Raw genomic sequence first — 21068 nt, 5'->3', positions numbered from 1 at the left:
CAGAGGAGGAGAAAGGGAACATGGCTAGAGTTCTTTATTCTTCAGCATTCGGAAGCTTAATGTATGCAATGGCATGCACTAGACCTGATATTGCTCACGTAGTTGGTGTTGTCAGCAGGTTTCTTGAAAATCCTGGAAAGGAACATTGGGAAGCAGTCAAGTAGATACTCAGGTACCTAAGAGGTACCACAGGAGATTGTCTATGCTTTGGAGTATCGCATAGCTATACAGATGCTGATATGGCAGGTGACATTGATAATAGAAAATCCACTATTGGATATTTGTTTACATTTTCAAGGGGAGCTATATCATGGCAGTCGAGGTTGCAGAAGTGTGTCGTACTCTCTACAACTGAACCGGAGTATATTGCAACTACTGAAACTGGCAAAGAGATGGTATGGCTCAAACGGTTCCTTCAAGAGCTTATATTGCATCAGAAGGAGTATGTCGTCTATTGTGACAGTCAAAGTGCAATAGACCTGAGCAAAAATACCATGTATCATGCAAGGACGAAGCATATCGACGGGAGATATCATTAGATTCGAGAAAGGATAGAGGATGGGTCTATGCAGGTAAAGAAGATCCATACAAGTGAGAATCCTTCGGATATGCTGACCAAAGTGGTACCAAGAGACAAGTTTGAGCTATGCAAAGAGGTTGTCGGCATACACTCAAACTAGAACCTCCAGTGTTACCTCCTTCAGGTGAATGGGACTGGAGGGGGAGATTTGTGGGGTCCATCTCATAAATTAAGGAAGACAACTTTCTTCCTTTGTCTTCTTTTTCTAAAATGGCAGCCACCGTTGTTTTTGAATTGCTTAAAAGTCATCCTTTGAAAAAAAAATTCCTTTCTTTTGATGACATTTGTAGGGGTATAGAATCTCTATAAATATAGAGCTTCTGATCCATTTGAATTACATCAATAAAGAGAGAAAGAAAGAGTGAGGTTTCACAGATAGGGTATAAGAAAATAGTCTGTGAGAAAAATAGAGAGTGAGTGATATTGTAGTAAGGTGGGAATATCAAAAGAGGGTTATTTCTTTTAAGTGTTGTAGTGGTCTTTGGAGTATTTTACTCGGACCTACAAAGTATAAAATTCCTTACTATAGTGATATCAGTTGCTCCTCTCGGGGCCGTGGTTTTTTCCCTTATTAAAAGGGTTTTTTCCACGTAAAAATCTTGGTATCGATTTTACTCTTTTATTCTTGTTAATTACCGTATCTCAGTGCTACATTATTATTCCGTTTTTATTACCGTGAATATTATTTTTGTGGGAGTTTATTCCCAACATATCCACTCCGCCACCAATTGGCACTTGGACGTTGGCCTTCTAATCCCCTAATTACTAGGGATTATGAGGTAACTATCTCAATCAAATCATTTACCTTCCTTGTTCCAGGAGAAATCTATCTATCCTTGGTATACTTTTTATCGCCCGCGTCATCATTAAAACTGTGATTAGATGTTCAAACTTGGGAGTGAAAACACAAGTGTGGCACGTACCTTCATTCTTGAAAGGCTTTATTAATAATAGCGTCTTCACTTTCTTTGTAATGAAGAGGAAAGAAAACGTTGTATTTTATTGACTGCCTAGCTCATTGATTTTCAACGGTTAAGTTACACATCACCTTGAAAGGAGTTGGTCTTGAAATTTTGGGCTAGGTAAAATCATCCCTTATGGTGTTATATTTCTGTCATTTTCTGACTATAGGTTAACATCTGACCGGTAGTAGAGAAAATGGAGAAATGGAGAAGAAAATGAACAGATTATTTTGCAATATCTTTCTAAATTAAAACAAAAAGAACAAGATAAATCTCTTTATTTTCTCTATTAATCAAAGTAAACAACGGATCATATACGGAGAAACTTAACCAGAGTGAGTGAATCTCTGAGGGTTTAATTTCTTCATGATCCCTCATCTTGAAACAAGTGCTTTTGGCATTTCAGAACAAACGTTTCGATCACTACCTATCTATTAGGACATACCGATTTGAAATACATCGATCGTTCAATTTTCCGACCTTCACCATAAAATTCTTCACATTTATTTAGACTTTAACTTGTATACATATAACATATTACAATATAAAAGAATTTCTTGCACTAATATTATCACCTAAAAGATAATAAAAGTTATCTGCTAAAATAGAACATTAAAAAACTTTTTACAGTACCATTGTCAGTGTATGTAGGTCATTAAATTCCTCACGATGTGTGGGCCTTATGGCTGCTAGGGCAGGTGAAATGAAGTAGTTGATGTAAAGCAAATGAAAGAGAAATATGAGAGTAAGTTGGCTGTTGGATATATATTATAAATGCTATGAGAAACGACGAAAAAGAATACCATAAATCTGTTTGCTCCGAAGTAGTAATATAGTGGCTCCTCCTGTAGTAATAACTTGTACTTAATAAGTAGGCAGCAGTAACCCATACTTTTGCCATCATTTCCAGTACTTCACTTCTCACTCCCCAAACGAAACATTCATAACTCAGAATTTAAACGTCGTTAATCTGAATTAACAAGGCTAGTATTGATACTTTATTTATACTTTTTCTTTACATACACACACACATATATATATAGAGCGAGAGAGAAAGAGAGCTCGATTAAAGAGTACTGAGTTCTACCAAAATTACGAAGTCATTGTTGGATCATGTCTATGGCTTTACAAGACGCCCAAACCTCCAACTGGTACAGCAGCGACCTCAACTTAATCACCTCACACTTTTACAACCATGGCCTTTCAATTATTCTTTTCTTCTTCTTAATACTCCTTGTTGCCTTCTTTTTCTTCTATTTTGTTTCTAAATGTAGCTGCTTTTCCAGTGCAAGAATATCAAGTCCCGCACTGGTACCTGGGGATGCAGTTCTAGTCCAACTCAGTAAGGGGCTTGACGAAGAAACTATTCAAAAGCTGCCTGTTTTCTTATTTGGTGAGACATATTGTAAAGGTACTGTCAAAGAAAGTGAGTGCCCAATTTGTTTGGGGTTATTTAGAGATGGAGAAATGGTTAAGTTATTGCCGGATTGCCACCATACATATCATGCTGAATGTATAGATAAATGGCTCTCATCCCACTCAAATTGTCCTCTTTGCCGAGCTTTTCTCCATCTCAACTCTACTATAATTTCAGTAGTTACTGCATGAGTTGCACCAGGAACCAAGAATGAAGTGATAATCAAATGTATTGTAAATTCATTCTTTTTGTTGTTTGGTTTGCAAGTAATGTCCCAATTTGTAAAATCTGCTTATTAATTTGATGAAGAGTCAAGTTATATATGCTGACACTATAGTGAGATTTAACTGGTTATAGCAAGTTAGAAATTTGGCACTGTACTGAGATTTAATTTGTTATAGCAAGTTATTATACTCTATTCTCTAGGTTACCATATTATATTTACATGTTGTGGTAAGTTAATTTAACCTGATAGTATACAACTTCTTTATAATGTCAAACATAAACTCTTTCATAATGCATCAACACCAAGATTGGAAATTTTCACCATCAGTTAATGAAAACTGTTCTGTTTATTTTCTGTGCTTTTTGTCCTATTTTGTGTACAGCTAATTTTAGTCAGCCCCAAACCAAAATTAAAAATTTCTTGCCACCACCCTGATTAGCGCTTATTTTGAGAATTCAGGATTAGAGCTCGACCAAATGACACATATATTGATTAAGAATGCAGCAACATGTCAATGCAGTCCGCACGGAATGCATGCTAATATACTTTGTTAACTTCCGGTAAGAACTGAGTTCCAAAAAATTAAAATAAAAAACTTCCGGTAAAAATTTATCCGCATAAGGTCTTTAACTTCCTGCTGCATGCACACCTCTTCATCTTTATTAGCTCGTTAAGAAAGAAATATTTGGAATGATGATGACTTGAGATGAGCTTAAATGGAGAAACTTAATTGCGAGGATCCATACAGTCAATCCCAACTTGTTTGAGATGAAAGTGTTGTTGGTGGTGTAGTTAACTAGACACGAAATTTAAAAATAAAACAAAGAGTTGAAACTTATGATGTTACACCTGCCATGAGATTTATGCAGTTATAAATAAAAGCATGTTATTAAGTATAAATAAAAAGTTTAAAGTTAAATTATTTTTAAATATATAAAGATGATGGAGTGTGTGTGTGTGTATATATATATGTTTGAATTGATTCCAAGAAAGTATAGGTCTTTTGAGACAACTGTGATTTTACGTCTATCTTTTCTCCTTTTAACACATTCGTTCACCATAATTTCAAACCTAGACTAATGCATATGGAGATTGATGCAAAACATCTCAAGTGAGTATTTAACAATGTATAAATTCAAATGATGAATTCAATAAACAAGCACTCAAAAATGAGACAAGGTAAAAAAAGTTTCGATTCCTATGACGAGCTTGCACCAAGACCCAAGAACCAATACATAAATGCATTTAAGTAAAAAACATAGAGAATTAGCAGAAACAGTGATAAATTGTGATGGGAATAGCCTGTCTTATTCTGTGACGATAAAAGGGTCCGAGTTGCCTGAGTTACCCGCTTCAGGGGTCCCATGTGTATTTGGAGGAGAGGAAAAGAGGTTTTAAAGTTTGTCATCTTCAATAATTGACCGTATTAAGAACCAGTTTAGTCCCAGTAAGCTGGATATGTCACAACTTTGGAGAGATTATTTGCTCGTGAAATCACAAAGAAAAGAGAAATAGGGGAACTGGAGAAGGCAGTAAGAAGAAGAAGAAGACGAAGATGAAGCCCTTCAAAATTATACACTTTAATGTCAGTCTCGTTGATATACAATTTTTGGTATCGATTACAATTTGAAGAATGAGGCAATTGCTGCAGCTATGAATTAGCAAGTCAAGTTGCAATGACCTACATCAGCTTGTATCTCTTCTCCTGCACTCCTGTAACCCCCATTTGTATCTCTATGATTGTGTGAAGTGGCGTCTGGAAGTTAAGAAGGAAAATGGTAAAACAAAATGACAGTTCCATTTTATACAAGATCAGGAAAGCAAATAGCATAGGTTTCTGCTTTAAGTTCGCTAAAATGAAGCATAAATGAACAAACTTTCCCCGATAGCAACTACATGCTTTAACCTTGTCTTCCAGCCACTATAATAAAATCAGGAGACCAGTCCAAGTTCAAAGCCATTTTCCCTATTAAATGATGAGTTGATAAAACCCTCAACTATCATTTAGCACCAACCGTTTCCACAACCTTGAAAAGATAACACCCCTAACACATGTTTTTTAATGTTCAACATCTAACCTGGGTGCATATTTTTCATACGAGATGCCTTAATGAACTTCTTTCAGCATCTCAAATATATCATGTACGTAAACAATATGTGCCAATCAGCAGGAATGGATATGCATTCCTGCTCAGAAAGAAAGAAGTTACCAGTATTTCAAGTAATTACCTCAATGTGTGGGACTTCTTTCAAAGGCCTATCAGCAAAATAAGCATACAAAGCCCTCAATACTGCCTACAAGAGAATTTAGAAAGAAAATATTTAAAGTCAAGCACATGCTCTATTGGTATGGCAGCAAGCTAATCTTCATGTATCACAGTATCGGCACATTTACCAACCTGGTGAGATACCACCACCACTGGTGCTCTCTGTCTTTCAAGCTCAATAATCACCGGCTCCAACCTGCGTGTTGAATGTTCATTAGAAGGATCAGAAATTTGCAGATACCTAGACTTAATTTATTGAAGGAACAAATCATACATTATAAACGCTTAAATAACAAACCTTTGTATGACATCAAGATAAGATTCACCTCTAGGGTATCTATACCTCAGCTTGTCCTTTTTGCGTGACCTGTATGCATAAACAAGTAACAAGCAATATTTGACAACTAACAAGTAATTGCGGTTTAAGATGAAAAAGAGAGCATTGTTCATGATCAGTAAGAGAGAATGGTGCAGACCAGCTTCATTCTTCTGACAAGTCAATGATGCACTATTTATAAAAGCATACAAAGAGGAAGAGTAAATCATAGGAAGTTAGAAGATAATGAAGCAGATGAGTGTGTTGATTCCATGGAGATGTTCTTACTCCATACATGAGTCTTTCAGATCAGTTGTTCCACAAATTACTCACAAACTAGGAAGGTGAGAATCGTGCTAATTACTTAATATTTGAATTTCTAGTCCTGAGACATCATGGAAGACCTTAGCTTACTACATTTCGAAGCAGTTTAATCCAGTTGCATTGCCTATACAGATAGATTCTGGCAAAATAAAAAACAAAGCAATGGGCCCAATCAATATCATGTTAAACTCGTTAAGTAGACACCAAACTAACTCTATGGTCAATTCCCTGTCATAGCAATATCACCTTTTGGTAACTGATGGGGCTTATTTCCCCTTTGGTATGTGTTAATAGTTTGCTGAATGTTTGTATAAACGTTATATAAAATTCTACTTGGTTAAAATCCTACTGTGTCACAGCCAGATGGATAAGTGTGCCTCACGAAAGGTAAAAGAAGAGTTATAGCATACTCATATTCTTCAGGCATATTTTTCTTTATTTCTTCATATGTCATTCCGTCACATACGCCAGCATTTATTTCATCAAGGGCTCGCCATTGTATCTGAAAAAGGAGTAAGGAAAGAGGAAGAACCATACTTCACCAAAGTCAAGATTAACAAAAGAAAACAAACAGTTCAACAAGCTAACCTTGGGAAACCCAGCAATTGGACTAGCTGTCAGAATTGTTCTTTGCAATGTGCTGGTCCATATCTAAGCCAAAGAAAATATAGGGTTTTTATACAACATTCTCTAGCATATATCTAACAATTTGTGCAGAATAAGCACTACCAGCTATCTTCAACTACAAATGCTTTATGCAGGGTCAGCACCACCTACTAAAAGTCTTAACAAACAACTAAGGAGCTAAAAATGCATTTTTCAAGGTTTATGGAGAAATGGGGGGAAAAAAAAGATTGAAACTTATGCTACTTCATGTGCATTATGTTCTTCAGAAAAAGCAAGCTTTTAATTCCTTGAAACCAAAAATTTTAAGATACTATAACATGGCACAATCCCAAAGATCAGCCGCAAGACTGCAACCATACAAAAAGTCAAAAGAAGATAGCACCTGAATCTATTTTATTATTTCTTTGATTTCTTTTTTGAGGAGAAACCAGGGCCTCTTTTGCGCAAACAGGAGTAACAAGCTTGAAATCACATTTTCCACAGAGGGATTCCTTATATCTTAAGATCGGTATAGAAGTTTGGCATCTGCCCCGCTAATTAGGAGTAACGCAGTTAAGGATAATACCAATTATTTAAATTTTGGAAGCAACATAAAATGGTACTTTCCATATGTTCGAAAATAGTTGGCAGCTTATGTTTTCATACACTTGCCTTCGTAATTTTCAGCTGCCCTTAATTCTGCTTCAAGTTTGTGTAAGCAATGATAGAAGTATAAATACTGCTTTGGATTCTTTTAGTTCAAAACTACATATGACATTTGCAACTACTGCTTTAGAATCTGGTGGAGGATCAACAAGATACCATTATATGGACAGGAAGCAGGGATGGTTATTTTTCTGTTAAATCTTGTTATGCAATTCTGCTTCAACAGGGTAATATTGCAGAAAATCAATGGCCTTGGAAGATGATTTGGAAAGTGAAAGTTCCAACAGAAGTCACATGTTTTGGATGGATTGCTAACCATGGTGCATGTTTAACTCACAACAAATCCACAAAGAAGAAGGTATTTGTTGCGCAACAGATGTTTTCTATGCGAAGATTCTCTAGAATATATTAATCATTTGTTGTTGCATTGCAATCAGAATTAGCAAATATGGGCTATGTTCCTGTGCCCTTTCGGAGTGAAATGGGTTATGCCAGGCACTCTGAAGCAATCTCTTAGCAGCAGTCAAGGGCAAGAAGATGGACAAGAAGAACATATTGCTGTAAATATATATAGATGTCTTCAACACTTGTAGTTTTGGATCAGGGGGATATTGTGAAGGAACTATCCCATCTATTGGACTTAATTGACACCTTAAGTCTAGAACAGGAATTGAATGTTCGTCCACCTCTGTATATATTCTGTACCTCCTCTGTATTAGAACATTAATAATATTACTTATCAAAAAGAAAGTTTGCTACTTTATCAGTTTATCTAACGAGTAGGAAGTTACAAATATCAGAGAGGGTTGTGCTCATGCTTCCTCTAGAGAGCTAATTTTCCCAGTTGAAAACATTGAGAAAAAGAAAAAAACAAAACATGCATGCTCGCCTTGGGGGAAAAGGCCAAAGGTTCCTGCTCCTGGCACAGTTTACTATCCATAGCAGGAAGTTTAAACTTTGTTTTTTTAAACTATTGAGATGCTTGGAACTGAGGTGTAGTCGATGTGGTTTTTTTATGATTGAGATGTAGTTACTCAGACAGACCCTGGAGTCTCAAGTTTCAGGTTGAGCAGGACTAAAACAGAATACTTGGAGAGCAAGTTCAGTGACATTACTCAGGAGGTAGACGTGGAAGTGAGACTGGATTCACAAGTCATCCCTAAGAGAGTTAGTTTCAAGTACCTTGGGTCTGTAATCCAAGGTTAATGGGGAGATCGACGATCATGTCACTCATCGTATTGGAGAGAGATGGATGAAATGGAAACTAGCATCCGGTGTCTTTTGTGATAAGAACGTGCCACCAAGATTTAAAGGTAAGTTCTACAAAGTGTTGGCTAGACCGACTATGTTGTATGGGACGGAGTGTTAGCCAGTCAAGAACTCTCATGTCCAAAGGATGAAAGTAGCGGATATGAAGATATTGAGATAGATGTGTGGACATACCGGGAGAGACATGGTCAGAAATGAAGATATTCGTGGACAAGATGCGGGAAGCGAAGTTGAGGTGGTTCAGGCTGGTGAAGAGGAGATGTCTGGATGCCCCATTGAGGAGGTGTGAGAGATTGTCGATGGTGGGTTTGAAGAGAGGTATAGGTAGGCTGAAAAAATATTGGGGAAAGGTAATTAGGCAGGACATGGCGCATCTTCAGCTTACGAGGACATGACCCTTGATAGAGGGTGTGGAGGGCGAGGATTAGGGTAGAAGGCTAGTAGGCAATTGAGCCTCTTTCCTTTCATTACAACTTTCATTACAGCAGTAGTAGTGTTATTCTAGTATTCTCATATTCTTAGAATTCTATTACTGCCTGACGTTGCTTGTGTTTTGGTTTTTCTACTATCTTTATTGCTTCCTTGACTTTTACAGTACTGTATTTCTTTTATATATTGTTGTGATTTTGTATACTTGCTTTGAGCCGAGGGTCTATCAGAAACAGCCTCTGCACAAGGGGTAAGGCTGCATACTCACTACCCTTCCCAGACTCCACTTGTGGGATTATACTGGATTTTTTTTGTTGTTGTTGTAGTCACTCAGAAAAAGTTCTCATCAGCAATTAGAGGAAGCTTTCTTCTTTAGCCAGAGAACAAAATAATACAGAACAGGTTTCAAAATGAAGAATTAGTTTTTCTGAATATGTTACCAGTAACAGAGCAAAAGGTCAAAAAAAACAGAAAGCTACGCTCTCAAGGTTGTACCCATCTCATTCAGTGGCTTCTAATGCTTTTCCAATCCTAATGCTTTCTCCTAAATGTATGAGTCACTTCTAATGCTTTCTCAATTGCTTTAAGCCTATCTTTTTCCCAGCCCTCCCTCAACTTACCTGCGATACCCCATACAGAAGCTGTAGGTCAATCCCCATTTTTCAATTTTAATAAAAGCACAAGTCAAAGTCAAAAACGAAAAGGAAAAGAAAAAAGTATACAATTGAATCATCAATAATGGAACTCACAGAAGCGGCCTTCTCATTTTTAAGTCGTTTTTCAACAAAATTGGCAAGCTTCTTCGCATAGAGCTCCCCGGCTTCACTGTCAGAGAAAAATTTCAATGTGTTATTCCTCAAAAACATATAGCATTTTCAAGGTGTTAAGAGGATAAAAACCTTATGGCAGTGTCACCCCCAATTCTGCCTCTAACATTGTATAGACTCTCTCCGTGCCTTGTTAGAAAAATTGGACGGGGTGTCAGATGTGTATTGACCTGCATATCATGTCAATCTGTTGGGCACTTCCAACAAAATTTAAGAGCAAATGAGAGAAGCAAATTAAACAAAAAGATGTCTAGATCAAGCCAATTGCCATCTTGCAATGACTGCTAGTGTGTGGCCAAATCTCTATCTTTCCTTCCTTACTTTTCTGGGATAAGTAGAGCGCCCATGACGTATATGAAGTTCACTCTTAGGCAAAATGTGAAGCCCCACCTTTCCCCACAGGAATGTGCCATATCTTCGTTATACATTCAAATGAAGAAAAGAACACCAGTAAAGAGGATACGGTCTGTACAGCATGGAAATTTTCCATTTACCAGTCTGTACCGGTAGTGAAATCAGACAGTAGCAAGAATACTGGCACTGCTGCCAAACTCTGAATTGTTAATCTCTCCTTTTCTCGAAACCACAAGAACAGATCCCGAGTCTTGAAGACTAAACTAAGGCAGCAACCATCTGTGGATGCGTCTTATCGCAGTCTTTGCTTCTTTTTCTTTTTTCTTTTTTTCCTTTTGTCCGTATTCCATGGAGAGGAAGGATACCAAAGAGGTTACAGGTGTTAAAAGAAATAAAAGCAATTCCTTCATGGCTAACAATTTTACTCAACAGGATTCAGGAGATGCCTCAAAGACACAGTAGTCTGTTGGAAGAGAAAAGAGACCACTTAGTAGGAGAGCAGTAACTTACCAAGAAGAAGACGATCCTCCCAGGAAGATACCCACTAATATTATTCACCTGCACAAATCAAACAGACCCTTTAAGGAGTGTGAAGCTGTATATATAATTTCTAGAGACTGATTTGGTAGGATTCTATTTCCTCCTTAGAATGTGAATTGAGTTGCACAGAAACTTAGTCTATAGTTGCAGGAAGTCTAGCTGCAATCTAATTAAAAGAAAGTAGAATTTTATATAAGTGCATGCATGCCTCTGGCATTATAGTAAAGCAGAGTAACTCAGATAAAACTAGAAGAATCTTGACAGAGGCACAAACTTCCATCAATTTTGGAAAGTAAGTCATTTACTTATATAAGCCTATCTCCATACTCTACTGGAAATGCAACTGACTATGAACTCAAAACAAGGCTAGCCAAAAAGATGGACAAATTTGCAAACTTCTGCACAGGCATATTAAGAAAGAATGAGAAAGTCCTATAGCCAGTTCTGAATTGCTCCAACCTCTCTTTTCTCTTTAATTAACTGAATAATCCACTGTCAATAGCTTTTGAATTTCTTACTGAAGCCAATCTAAGCATCGTCTGCTCCACAGATTACACCTTTTCTCCAGCTCCTAAAATTCGACCCATGTGAAAATGAAATTGGCATTCAAAATTCTATGTCAGCCTGTGAAAGCATCTAGAATAACTTTTAGAGTTTAGACAGTCCTTCCGACCGTCAAAAGATATATAGCTATCACAGAAGTTAAATGCGATGAACACCTGAAGAAGCCAGGGGACTTCATATTCCTTCACAAGATAGAACATATAGAAAATCAAATCACTAATCACAAAGTTTGCCAGATATGGTGAAGGAAGTTAAAACCCCTAGTTAAAAGAATCAAACCTAAGACCTAAAACCCTTCAGAGGCACAATCTACCACTTGAGCCAGCCTCACAGGTGGCCTGCTGTCACTGGAATTACTCAAAATCATCATGAAGAAATCAAGACAAATTTGTTTGACTAAAGTCCACCTTGGAATTAATTCCTTGGATGGAAAATGCAGTGTTTGCTACCAATGCTTGCATCACAAACTTTTTGAAGTGTCCTCCAATAAACAATGCATGAAATTTGTAAGTGTGAACTTCGTAAACAAATGAACTACGGTCACTTACTTGTATTTGTCCTCCATTACCACTGACCATATCAATCATTTTGATGTAAGAACCTTCCTCCACTGGCTCATAAACCTTAAAAAAATGATAACCATTACATAACACGATGTTAAGCATTCATAGCTGAATATAAAAATAACAACCATGATAAAGAATCACCTTTTCATAATTATCAAGGCGATTTTTGAAGTCTCTGTATCCAGCTTCAAAATCTGGCCTGTACAACAATGCCAACAATGTAAGTTTTTCTAACTAATATGAGAAACACCAAAAGATACAGCAAGTTATCATACTCTTCAGCATAGTCTGGGCTTTGTTGAACTTTCAGACGTATGTTTCTTTCAATTATTTTACGATCATTACAGATTGTTTCCAAGAAAATAATCTGCAAGTAAAGCATTACAGACATCAAGAAAGAGTACTAAGAGCAGATAAACTCAAGCTTCTGCATATGGATCCATCAAATCCACCAACAAGTATCACCATACGAAGTACATTTAATAAAAGGAATCTATTAAAAGAAATCTATTAAAAGAAAGTACTTAGATGAATTAAAGCGCTGAGATACATAAGCGAGCCAACAAGTCGGGGTAACTTCACAGTGCTGCAATTTTTGAAGTAATAAGAAACTAAAAACATAGCCTTGATGATCCGTATGTAATAGTCCTTTGTGAATTTCAATACTCTTTCGACAGACAAAGAATTGATAGTTTCAACCTAGAATTCAGAAACATGCAACTGCCCAAAGAGAAATAAGGGCATGTTCACTTCATCACTTTGAGGACTTCTATGTTATCTCCACCTCTCCCCTCCCACCCATGGAAACAAGATAAGGTATAGTATTAGCTGACAAATATTATTTGCTAGTAATCCAGTACTTGCATTTCCATAGGCGTGAATTAAACACATCCTACAGTTCTTTCTTTCTTTTTAAGTTGATAACCAAGAAATCACAGAGGCTCGTGGCGCATGGTAAGAAACTTGGTGGATAATGGGTCCGCCCCTCTACACTTAAATACCAGGCTTTTGTAGCATGCACTGGTAATCGAACCCATGACGTGCGCCTCACCCACTCATCACATGTTGCATTCTTACCACTGGACCAAAGCTTGAGAAATACATCTTACAGTTCTATTAAAGGAAACTAAGAGCAGTAATATTACATGTCCATTAATGAGACTTCACCTTGCATTTTCCCTCAGCCATTTTCATAAGCATATTCCTTCTTTGCCTCGAGCTATTTGTGGCGTCGAAAATTCCTACCTGCATTCAGTAATGGATATTGTTATTGGAAACTCAGAAACAGGTACTGTTCATTAAAAATAACAGAAGACTTACCTGACCACCCTCTTGCATCCAAGCGGTCATATCTTCCATTGCAAGGGCTGCTACCTAGTAGCATGTGATGTATTAAAACTATGTGAAAAGAAGAAAGTTAATCCGACGAATAAATTAAGTGCAATGTAACTATAGGAGAGATTAATGATACACTAGAACTCAAAATTTTCTGCACATTAGCCCTAGAGACGATGTAACAATGAACTCTTACCATGACTACAACAACAAGAAGATTAGAAATTTCCTCAAATATTAACAGACAGACTGTAAATATATGGACCTATGGCCATCCAATATCCATATCTAAACCACAAAATCTAGAAAGTACCTTCTACAGCAAGATATGAAAGCAATTTATCCCTATCTACAACTCTTATAAAGTAGATATAACACAAGTCAAATGTTCTCCTAAAAATGAATGGTCCAATGACCAATTAATGGGTGCTGGATTGGCAATGGAGAATATTGATGCAAACTGAAAATTTCCCATGCATGGTATATGAAAAATCCCTATCCATATGTTCTATTCTCTGGGACGCCAGGAGGGGCTACTAAGATGTTGGGGCAGGGCAATCAAGAACCTGTCCATAATTGGATAGAGATTATAGATTACATGGGGAATGGAGCACTGTCAGGGAATTTTTTTCATAGCACTGTGCGGGGTCGGAGATAGGACTTCAAAAGTTTATACGTAATTTCTCATAACTTATCTGGGGTTTAGATTCAAGTTAGCTAGTGCACACCCTTACCTCTGCAAACCAGACCCTCTGACTCTTTCTTCATTCCACGTTTCTCAAAACAGATCACACCAGAGGACAACCCTCCACTCTCTTTCATTGATCTCTCCTGTCTCTCAAGACACATAAGAACACGTCTGACACTCCTTATGGTTCTTTTGGGACACAGAACAAAAAACAGAGAGAACATAAGAGAACCTTAATTTCCCAACAGAACACAAACACGAAAGGAGAGAAAGCCATCGTTATTGCTACTAGTTATGACTGAATCTCCCGGATTTCACTTTTTCTCTCTATCTTCCCCCATCCCTCTCTTTCCCAATCTCAAACCGATATTTAACCCCAGTTTTAAATCATGCTGAACAACAGACAAGGAAAGGGCAGACGGTGACCTCCTCTGACCACATTAGGGGGAGCCTACATCTCCATTTCAACAGCTCTATCTATCATGTTTGACATGCAATCTTCCTTGTCAACTTCCAATTAAAAATCCCAAAATCCACCTGTTTGCATATTAGCAAAATACACAAGCACGGAGCTGAATGTACTGCCCTTTTAAAGCTCAGCCTCTCATCTTACTGGTCTTGCCTCTTTCCTCTAAATCTTCCATTGCTTCAAGTGGTGTCATCCGACACTACTTCCCTGAAAAATACAATTAAATGTATATGTGTACATAATACACACATACACACACGATAGGCTAACACTGGTTGAAAAATAATGTAAAGTAAACATCAGTTCGGGATAGAAGTAAAGCCTTATTGAAACCCACCACCTCAAACCCAAACATGGTACTAGCTGAGTTCTAACAATAGGTAAGTGTCAAAATCCTATGTATGCCGTTGCCAATTTGATAACTGTGGAAACGACAGACTTAGTTGCTCGGATACGGGTACGGGTGTCCGACACGGGTACGGATCTAGAAGTCGGATCCTTCGAGATGTAAATTCTAAGATTCGGGGATACGGATCCTAGTACGGATACGGGTGCCGGGATCCGGCTAAAAATAATTCAAAAAAACAAAGATATAAAACATGTCTCTGAATTATGAGAAATTATGTGAAATACTTAAGTATAGATTGTAAATTGTGGATTTCTTTTTTATTCTCAAGTTGTAGATAAGTAAAGGATTGATTTCTTAGAAAATGTATGCTATTTTCTTCAACTTTACCCTAATTATTAGGATTCTGATTTCGGGAACCAAATTGTATCTCGTCTCGAATTTTCCGCCCGTCGTGATCAAAGTATCCGAAATTGTTTGACCAGATCCGGTACGGATCCCATACCCACACCCATACTAGTGTCGTGTCGACACGGGTACGGCACCTAAACTGCCATGTCGGAGCAACTTAGACGACAGAGAATAGAGGCCAAAATGGGGTCAATACTGGGATAGCATTTGGTATGCCTGCCCGGTCACTGCCTCATTGCCACTCCTACTTAAGATGATTTCAGGCTTCTAGCAAACAGACAATAAAAAAAACCCTATTCTTTTTCTTTATGCTGATAGACATTACCTCATTGCGAGCCTCCAAGCCTTCTGGATTGTCACCTCGGAAGAAATCAGCAGACTGCATCAACAAGATACACAAGAAAAAGAAGTTTCACAGTTTCTATTTCAATTAATATGAACTTATAGCTCCAAGAGGGAAAAGATCCAATAAGTCATCACCAAGACATATGTAGTTGCTTCATCACAATGTGTAGAAAGGTAGAAAGTAATAGCACCAAAAAGAAGAAAATGTCAAGGATGACAACAACTGGTAAAATTCATTCAAGAGTTGAGTTTTCAAGGATAGCTACAAGTGAATCATCTATCAGTCTGACGAACAACGAAATCAAGTACAGAAACAGTTTTGACAAGCAACATATGACAAATTCCTCTAAAAAGGAAGATTGTTAAATTGTTTCATTTCCAGAAATTGTCATGACAAAAAAAAATGAATTGGGACATCTAGATGAAAACCGGTTTTATCCACAAGGCCCACCTGTACGAGCATGTTTCAGTTGTTTTACATTTAGAATTAGAGATTTCTCACTTCTATAAACATTTGTCAATTTTAAAATATTTTATTATTATTCCGGAAGTGAGGCATATAGGTAACTTTGTGTTCTCCAAGAATCATGGAGGAAGTTGTTTAATGTTCTCTAACAGGCCCTCATCCACCTTGAATCACCATAGTTCACTTACCCTTAAAATCTAACTCTTCATATAAATTGTAGCAACTAGAGTGCTCATGGAAGCCTCTAAGCACAAATGCTCTCCAAACACTATTTGGCAAGAGCTGCATAAAGGCCAGTAATTACATTTAGGATATTAACCAAATATTGGTAAGCATTTAGGATATTAACCAAATGTTGGTAAGGCCCAGCAGGAGTTGCACAAACTTACTAACGATGCCTTTTTCAAGTTCGGGCTTCTCTCATAATTTTTACATGGTAGTACAGGTCCGAACAGTTGATAATTTCTGAGTACAACACATTCATTTCATCTCCCAAGAATTTTCCTTCCTCGGAAGAAATTGTTCCTAGGAGTTTTGGATTAGATTCCAACACCTTCCTCCATGGTTCTTCTTAGTCTCTGCTGTTATGTTGTAATAATGCCAAGCAGTCCCAAAATCTTCTCTGGGACTCTTCCCTATGATACCATGAAAGCTCAATACCTTTTTCTGTTCTTTCCACCACATAACAAACCCTATAATACTATTTTCATGCTCACAATTAGGCATGACATCCTTCAAATTTGTTCTATATCAGCACACTACTAACAAATGTAAGGAATATAAGCGGCCACTTTATCTTATCTCGGTGGCTTCAAAATATAAGCCCAGTAGTGAAATTAGAAAACAGTGCAACAAAAGCAGCATGCCCAGCATCTGGACTGTAAGGCATCCTTGAGGTTGAATTCTTTAATATCTTATTGGGGGAAATGATTTTTCAACTTTATAGATCAGAGTAAAGTAAATCAGCATGCAGAACCTACTACCAGGAATAATTTAGAATTTCTGCATTTTGTGCATGAATGTCTGCACATGTTGTATATTTTCTACAAAAAGGATGTCCAAGGACTACTACGTTTTGTCTCTACTCTCTTCAGAACATAAAATTTTTAGATCTCTTGATACAATTGCTAATTGTAGTACCAGTTCTTTTCCCCCTTCTTTTTTTTATGTGGGGGGGGGGGGGATATATGAGACGGCAGTTCTTTTTGACTGGAGCAATTTAGAAAAACAGTTCAATTCAGGCAATTAAACTACCTGGTTACTTCCGTGCTTGAGTCGGCGGTACTGTCACAGAAAAGGAGTGGTTAGTTTCCTTACTTTTGCAAATTTAGAAAGACATTGAAGAACAACTGCTATAATTTACCTTCCCAACATTGAAGTGCTTGGTATCATGACCTAACCATCGAAGATACCTAGTTAGCTTAGCAGCAGTAAAAGTTTTTCCACGAGCTGGTAAGCCAACCTGCAGGCAGCATATGTAAATCCTAAGATCATTTGTTGCATAAGATACTACTCCAAGAATAAGGAAAGTCAATTCAAAGCTAATTAGTGCTTATCAGTTCTTCATCAGAAAATGAAAATACCAAAACGATTGCTAGATGCCTGTCTTCCTTTGGCCCAAGCATCTGATCTGCTACAGCTCCAGCCGCAACGGCTCCTGCAGCAGCTGGCATCATATTCTAAAAATTAAAAAGAAAGATATATCAGATGTGTAAACCACGCCACAGCAGAGATTTTATTACAGTATTCATCACAATGGACACATTAGATTTCTACACACCTTGGCATCTGAATCAGGCTTGAGATCAAGAGTAAAACTGGTTATACTGGGTGATTTGACTAGTCTAGGAGATCCCACACCTCTATCTACAAGGAGTCCTCTGTAACTATCTTGTTTTTGCAAAGACGAGAACGTTCCCACGGACTTGGATTCAGCCATGGCAGACCCTGAGGGCATTCTACTTAGATCTGGGACAATCACTTCCATCTCCTGAATGATAAAAAGACGGCACAATGTGAATCAAGTGCAGTTCCTAACCTATGAGGTACAATTTAAAGCAAATGGTAATATACTTAGAACAATAAGAGCAAAAGGTTGGCAAAGTAAGTAGGGAGAACATCAATAACATAATATGCATGTCACCAGCAAATGCGATACCTGTCATACATAACATGGGATATAATTTTAAATAGCGTCTACGATTGGTCATATGATCACCACATACAGATGCCTATTACACAAGAATTTTAGTTGGGGATGAAAAAGATGAAGTGCTAGAGTTGAATAGCTTTATCATTTTACTGACTATGATAATGATCACTATCATGTACAAAAGATATGCTAATGTTGAAGTCGCTTAAATTATGGGAATGCATTACAGTTAAACACTTAATCAAGAAAAAAAAAAGGAAGAATTAGCAAAACTCTGAATCTCAGTGCACTTTGGGGGTTTATTATGTTAGATAAGAATGGAACAAAAACAGAAACAAAAGGCACCAAGAGAACCTTTATTGTAGCAGGACGATCATTTGAAGTGTGACCATCCTTTGAGGAAGGCCTAGGAATGGTAGTGCCATCTGTCCCAGAAAATACCCCTGTACGTTTTAGTGACCTGGGAGTTTCTGTCAAGTTAGCTGCGTAAACCATTGCAGATGTTGTTGGAGCAGGGACAACATAATGTTCAAGATCAAGCTCTAGACTAGCTGAAGAGCCACTCTGTCGAGAAAAATTGTTTAAAATGTAATTAATAGTATTAAGGCATATATGACAAACATATCCAACAACCGGAATTTATAGAAGACAGGCCCTAGTAAGCAATATTCATCCACAAGCATCAGCAGAAGCTAAAAACATGATCAATTTGACCAATAGACAATAGAGAACAATGAGGAGCACGGATTAAAAACACAAAGTCCAAAAGTTTCCTCAAAATACACATATACTAACAAACATGCATAGGCTAAGCATCTATATTCAAATTTAAACCTATTGAATATCAAAATCTGCAACCCCATAATGCTCATAACCAAAGTAAGTTTTCCGTCTTTAGTTGTACGACATTTATTGATCCAATAGCATGTACGTAGAACAGTTTATCGCATTTGCTCCAAATGAAAATGCACAACGCACCTGGCTCCAAAAATGTTTGACAAACACTAATTGACATGGAGAAACCACCAACAAGATAGTAAGGACAGGCTTCTAGCATGAAGGTTTATAAAGCAGCACTTATGATTAGCAGTCTAACTGACAATGGCAACACCTTACCTCTGCGCCCATCGCTGGTGTTGAGTTTATGCTAACATCCGGTATTCCTCGAACAGTGGAAGGCTTGCGATTTTCCTGAAAGGCTCTCCAACTAGCCGCAAGGTCAAATGGTGAAACTCTATCTGCTTTAACAAACACTCTATATTCAATAATCTCTTCGTTGTCCAGCTTAAACGAAGCTGAATGGCCGTCCCCTTGTAATGTTCCAGCAATTAGTACACGGTTTTGACCTTCTTCCACTATATAAGGCTCATGGTTGTATTTTGGCTTCAACAGGAACTTAAAGTCCAACGTCTCTTCATAAAGAAAAGTCAATTGATCAACAACTCCTCAATCTCAAGCTAGTTGAGGTCGGCTATATTAATCCTCCTATATCAATAGGATTTAAGTTATATGCACCGAAAGTGTAACGATTCTTTAAACTATCAGGTTAACTTACCTATAGTAGCAGGTGCCTTACTTTCAATATTACAAATCTCACCTTTTATGGAGTCTTAGCGGTAGATATCTTTTGATTGACTTAATAGTGAAAAGAAAATGTACACCATCAGGGCAAAGTATTTAACAAGTTAAATGCACTGATACTGTCTAAAGATTCTTCTACACTATTAGGTCACCTTACTTGTTGCAGTAGGTAACTTGACTTACCCTCACTATTAGAATCTCATTTTTTGACGACTACCCATACATATCTATCTTTTGATTGATCCTGATAGTGTAAAAGTTTTGTTTACACCGTCAGTGCATAGTTACTTTGGAGGGGGAAAGGGCAATTCCATGAAATCAACGAGTTGAAGAAAATAACAAAAGGAGCAAACCGTGATTAGGAGGAACGACGAAACTGAGTTCCCACATAGAGGTGGATTCGCGTTCCATGGGAAGCTGAAGATGAAAAATGAAATTGGCATTAGAATTAGTAAATACCAGTAGTTCAAATTGGGGAGTAAAAAATCAGAGCTGCTTAATAAAATGTACAGCTTTAGAAGAATCCCAGGAACCAATGAGGGGGACAGAGCCATAGACATGAGGAATGAGTTCGCCTTTGAGTTTGTAATTTTCCATTTTGAGAGAGACGTAGAGTTGTCCTCCTCCATGGTCCTCGCTGCCATGTGAACTAGAGTCTGGGTTCTTTGATGAACCAGTGCCCATTTTGCTCAAGCTAAAAAAACTTGTAAAAAAATTCTTAATAAATGTACTATATTATAATTATAATTATTATAATAATAAAAATAATGGTGAGTTGTGGATAGGTTAAGAGAGACGGAGATTGCAAGATGTGGGAGAAACAAAAAGAATGGTTGGTTGACTTTTTTCCTGTTTCGATAAGAATGGAGTGGGGCGGAAAAAAGGCGATGTTACTCAACTCGGATAATAAATTAGACTTGTAGGTTAACAATAAATTGGAATATGCAGGTTCAAATCTATCTAATTTGGGTCGTATAAAATAATAAAAATGAGATAAACGTATCTTTTGCTAATAGATTGGAGTTGCAGAATGATGATTGCAACTCCAATCTGGATTAATGCAGCTTCAAATCTATGCAGGTTTTCCCCTCTTCCTCTTTATTCACAGTTATATGCCTCTCCGTAGGAATTACTTCTTGTTTAAAAGAGAATGACGGTATTCTGGCCAAACAATAATAATTTTTTTTGTCTTAATTTACCATTAACTAGTATTAGTACCCGTCAAATATTTAAGTTATTTGGATTGTATATAAATAATCTTAAGAACACATAATGTAAATTAAAAAAATATTCGAAGATATCTTTATCTTATAATCTATGTATTTAAGTTGAAAAAAATATTTGAAATCGATGAGATTAACT

At 37.2% G+C, this 21068-nt stretch overlaps 1 protein-coding gene and 1 long non-coding RNA gene across 3 annotated transcripts; one reads left to right on the top strand and one right to left on the bottom strand.

The window, feature by feature from the left end:
- The first annotated feature begins 2427 nt into the window (after window positions 1–2427).
- Window positions 2428–3377, top strand: LOC107786366 (uncharacterized). The gene is made up of 2 exons (XR_012694193.1): window positions 2428–2693; window positions 2829–3377. It is a non-coding gene; the product is annotated as an uncharacterized LOC107786366 (long non-coding RNA).
- Window positions 3378–4733: 1356 nt separating this feature from the next.
- Window positions 4734–20782, bottom strand: LOC107786367 (6-phosphofructo-2-kinase/fructose-2,6-bisphosphatase). 2 transcript variants are annotated; one of them, XM_016607835.2, is made up of 23 exons: window positions 20217–20782; window positions 20060–20123; window positions 19242–19537; window positions 18480–18689; window positions 17754–17963; window positions 17557–17652; window positions 17337–17435; window positions 17228–17257; window positions 15488–15541; window positions 13234–13287; window positions 13081–13158; window positions 12189–12280; window positions 12055–12112; window positions 11896–11970; window positions 10754–10801; window positions 9962–10059; window positions 9812–9887; window positions 6681–6743; window positions 6503–6594; window positions 5751–5819; window positions 5585–5648; window positions 5415–5480; window positions 4734–4941 (listed from the first exon to the last, which is right to left on the bottom strand). In XM_016607835.2, exons 1-23 carry the CDS (start codon window positions 20388–20390, stop codon window positions 4867–4869), a joined length of 2241 nt encoding a protein of 746 aa, XP_016463321.1. In that variant the 5' UTR covers window positions 20391–20782; the 3' UTR covers window positions 4734–4866. The 2 variants fall into 2 exon arrangements, with proteins under 2 accessions (XP_016463321.1, XP_075075659.1); XM_075219558.1 differs by having other exon boundaries at window positions 19242–19610; window positions 20217–20489.
- Between the last annotated feature and the right edge of the window lie 286 nt (window positions 20783–21068).

Source organism: Nicotiana tabacum, chromosome 8 (assembly GCF_000715075.1).
Source record: "Nicotiana tabacum cultivar K326 chromosome 8, ASM71507v2, whole genome shotgun sequence".
Taxonomy (NCBI): domain Eukaryota; kingdom Viridiplantae; phylum Streptophyta; class Magnoliopsida; order Solanales; family Solanaceae; genus Nicotiana; species Nicotiana tabacum.
The sequence above is the reverse complement of the archived record's forward strand: the minus strand, read 5'-3'. Positions and strand labels throughout refer to the sequence as shown.

What these genes read in the sequence shown, in the direction of transcription:
- LOC107786367 (XM_016607835.2), bottom strand. Translation starts at nt 20,390, where the DNA reads ATGGGCACTGGTTCATCAAAGAACCCAGACTCTAGTTCACATGGCAGC. An exon ending in TCAAGCACGGAAGTAACCAG is followed by an intron (nt 15,542 to 17,227) that starts GTAGTTTAATTG and finishes TTGTTGATGCAG; the next exon opens with TCTGCTGATTTCTTCCGAGG. An exon ending in GGAGGATCGTCTTCTTCTTG is followed by an intron (nt 10,060 to 10,753) that starts GTAAGTTACTGC and finishes CATGATATGCAG; the next exon opens with GTCAATACACATCTGACACC.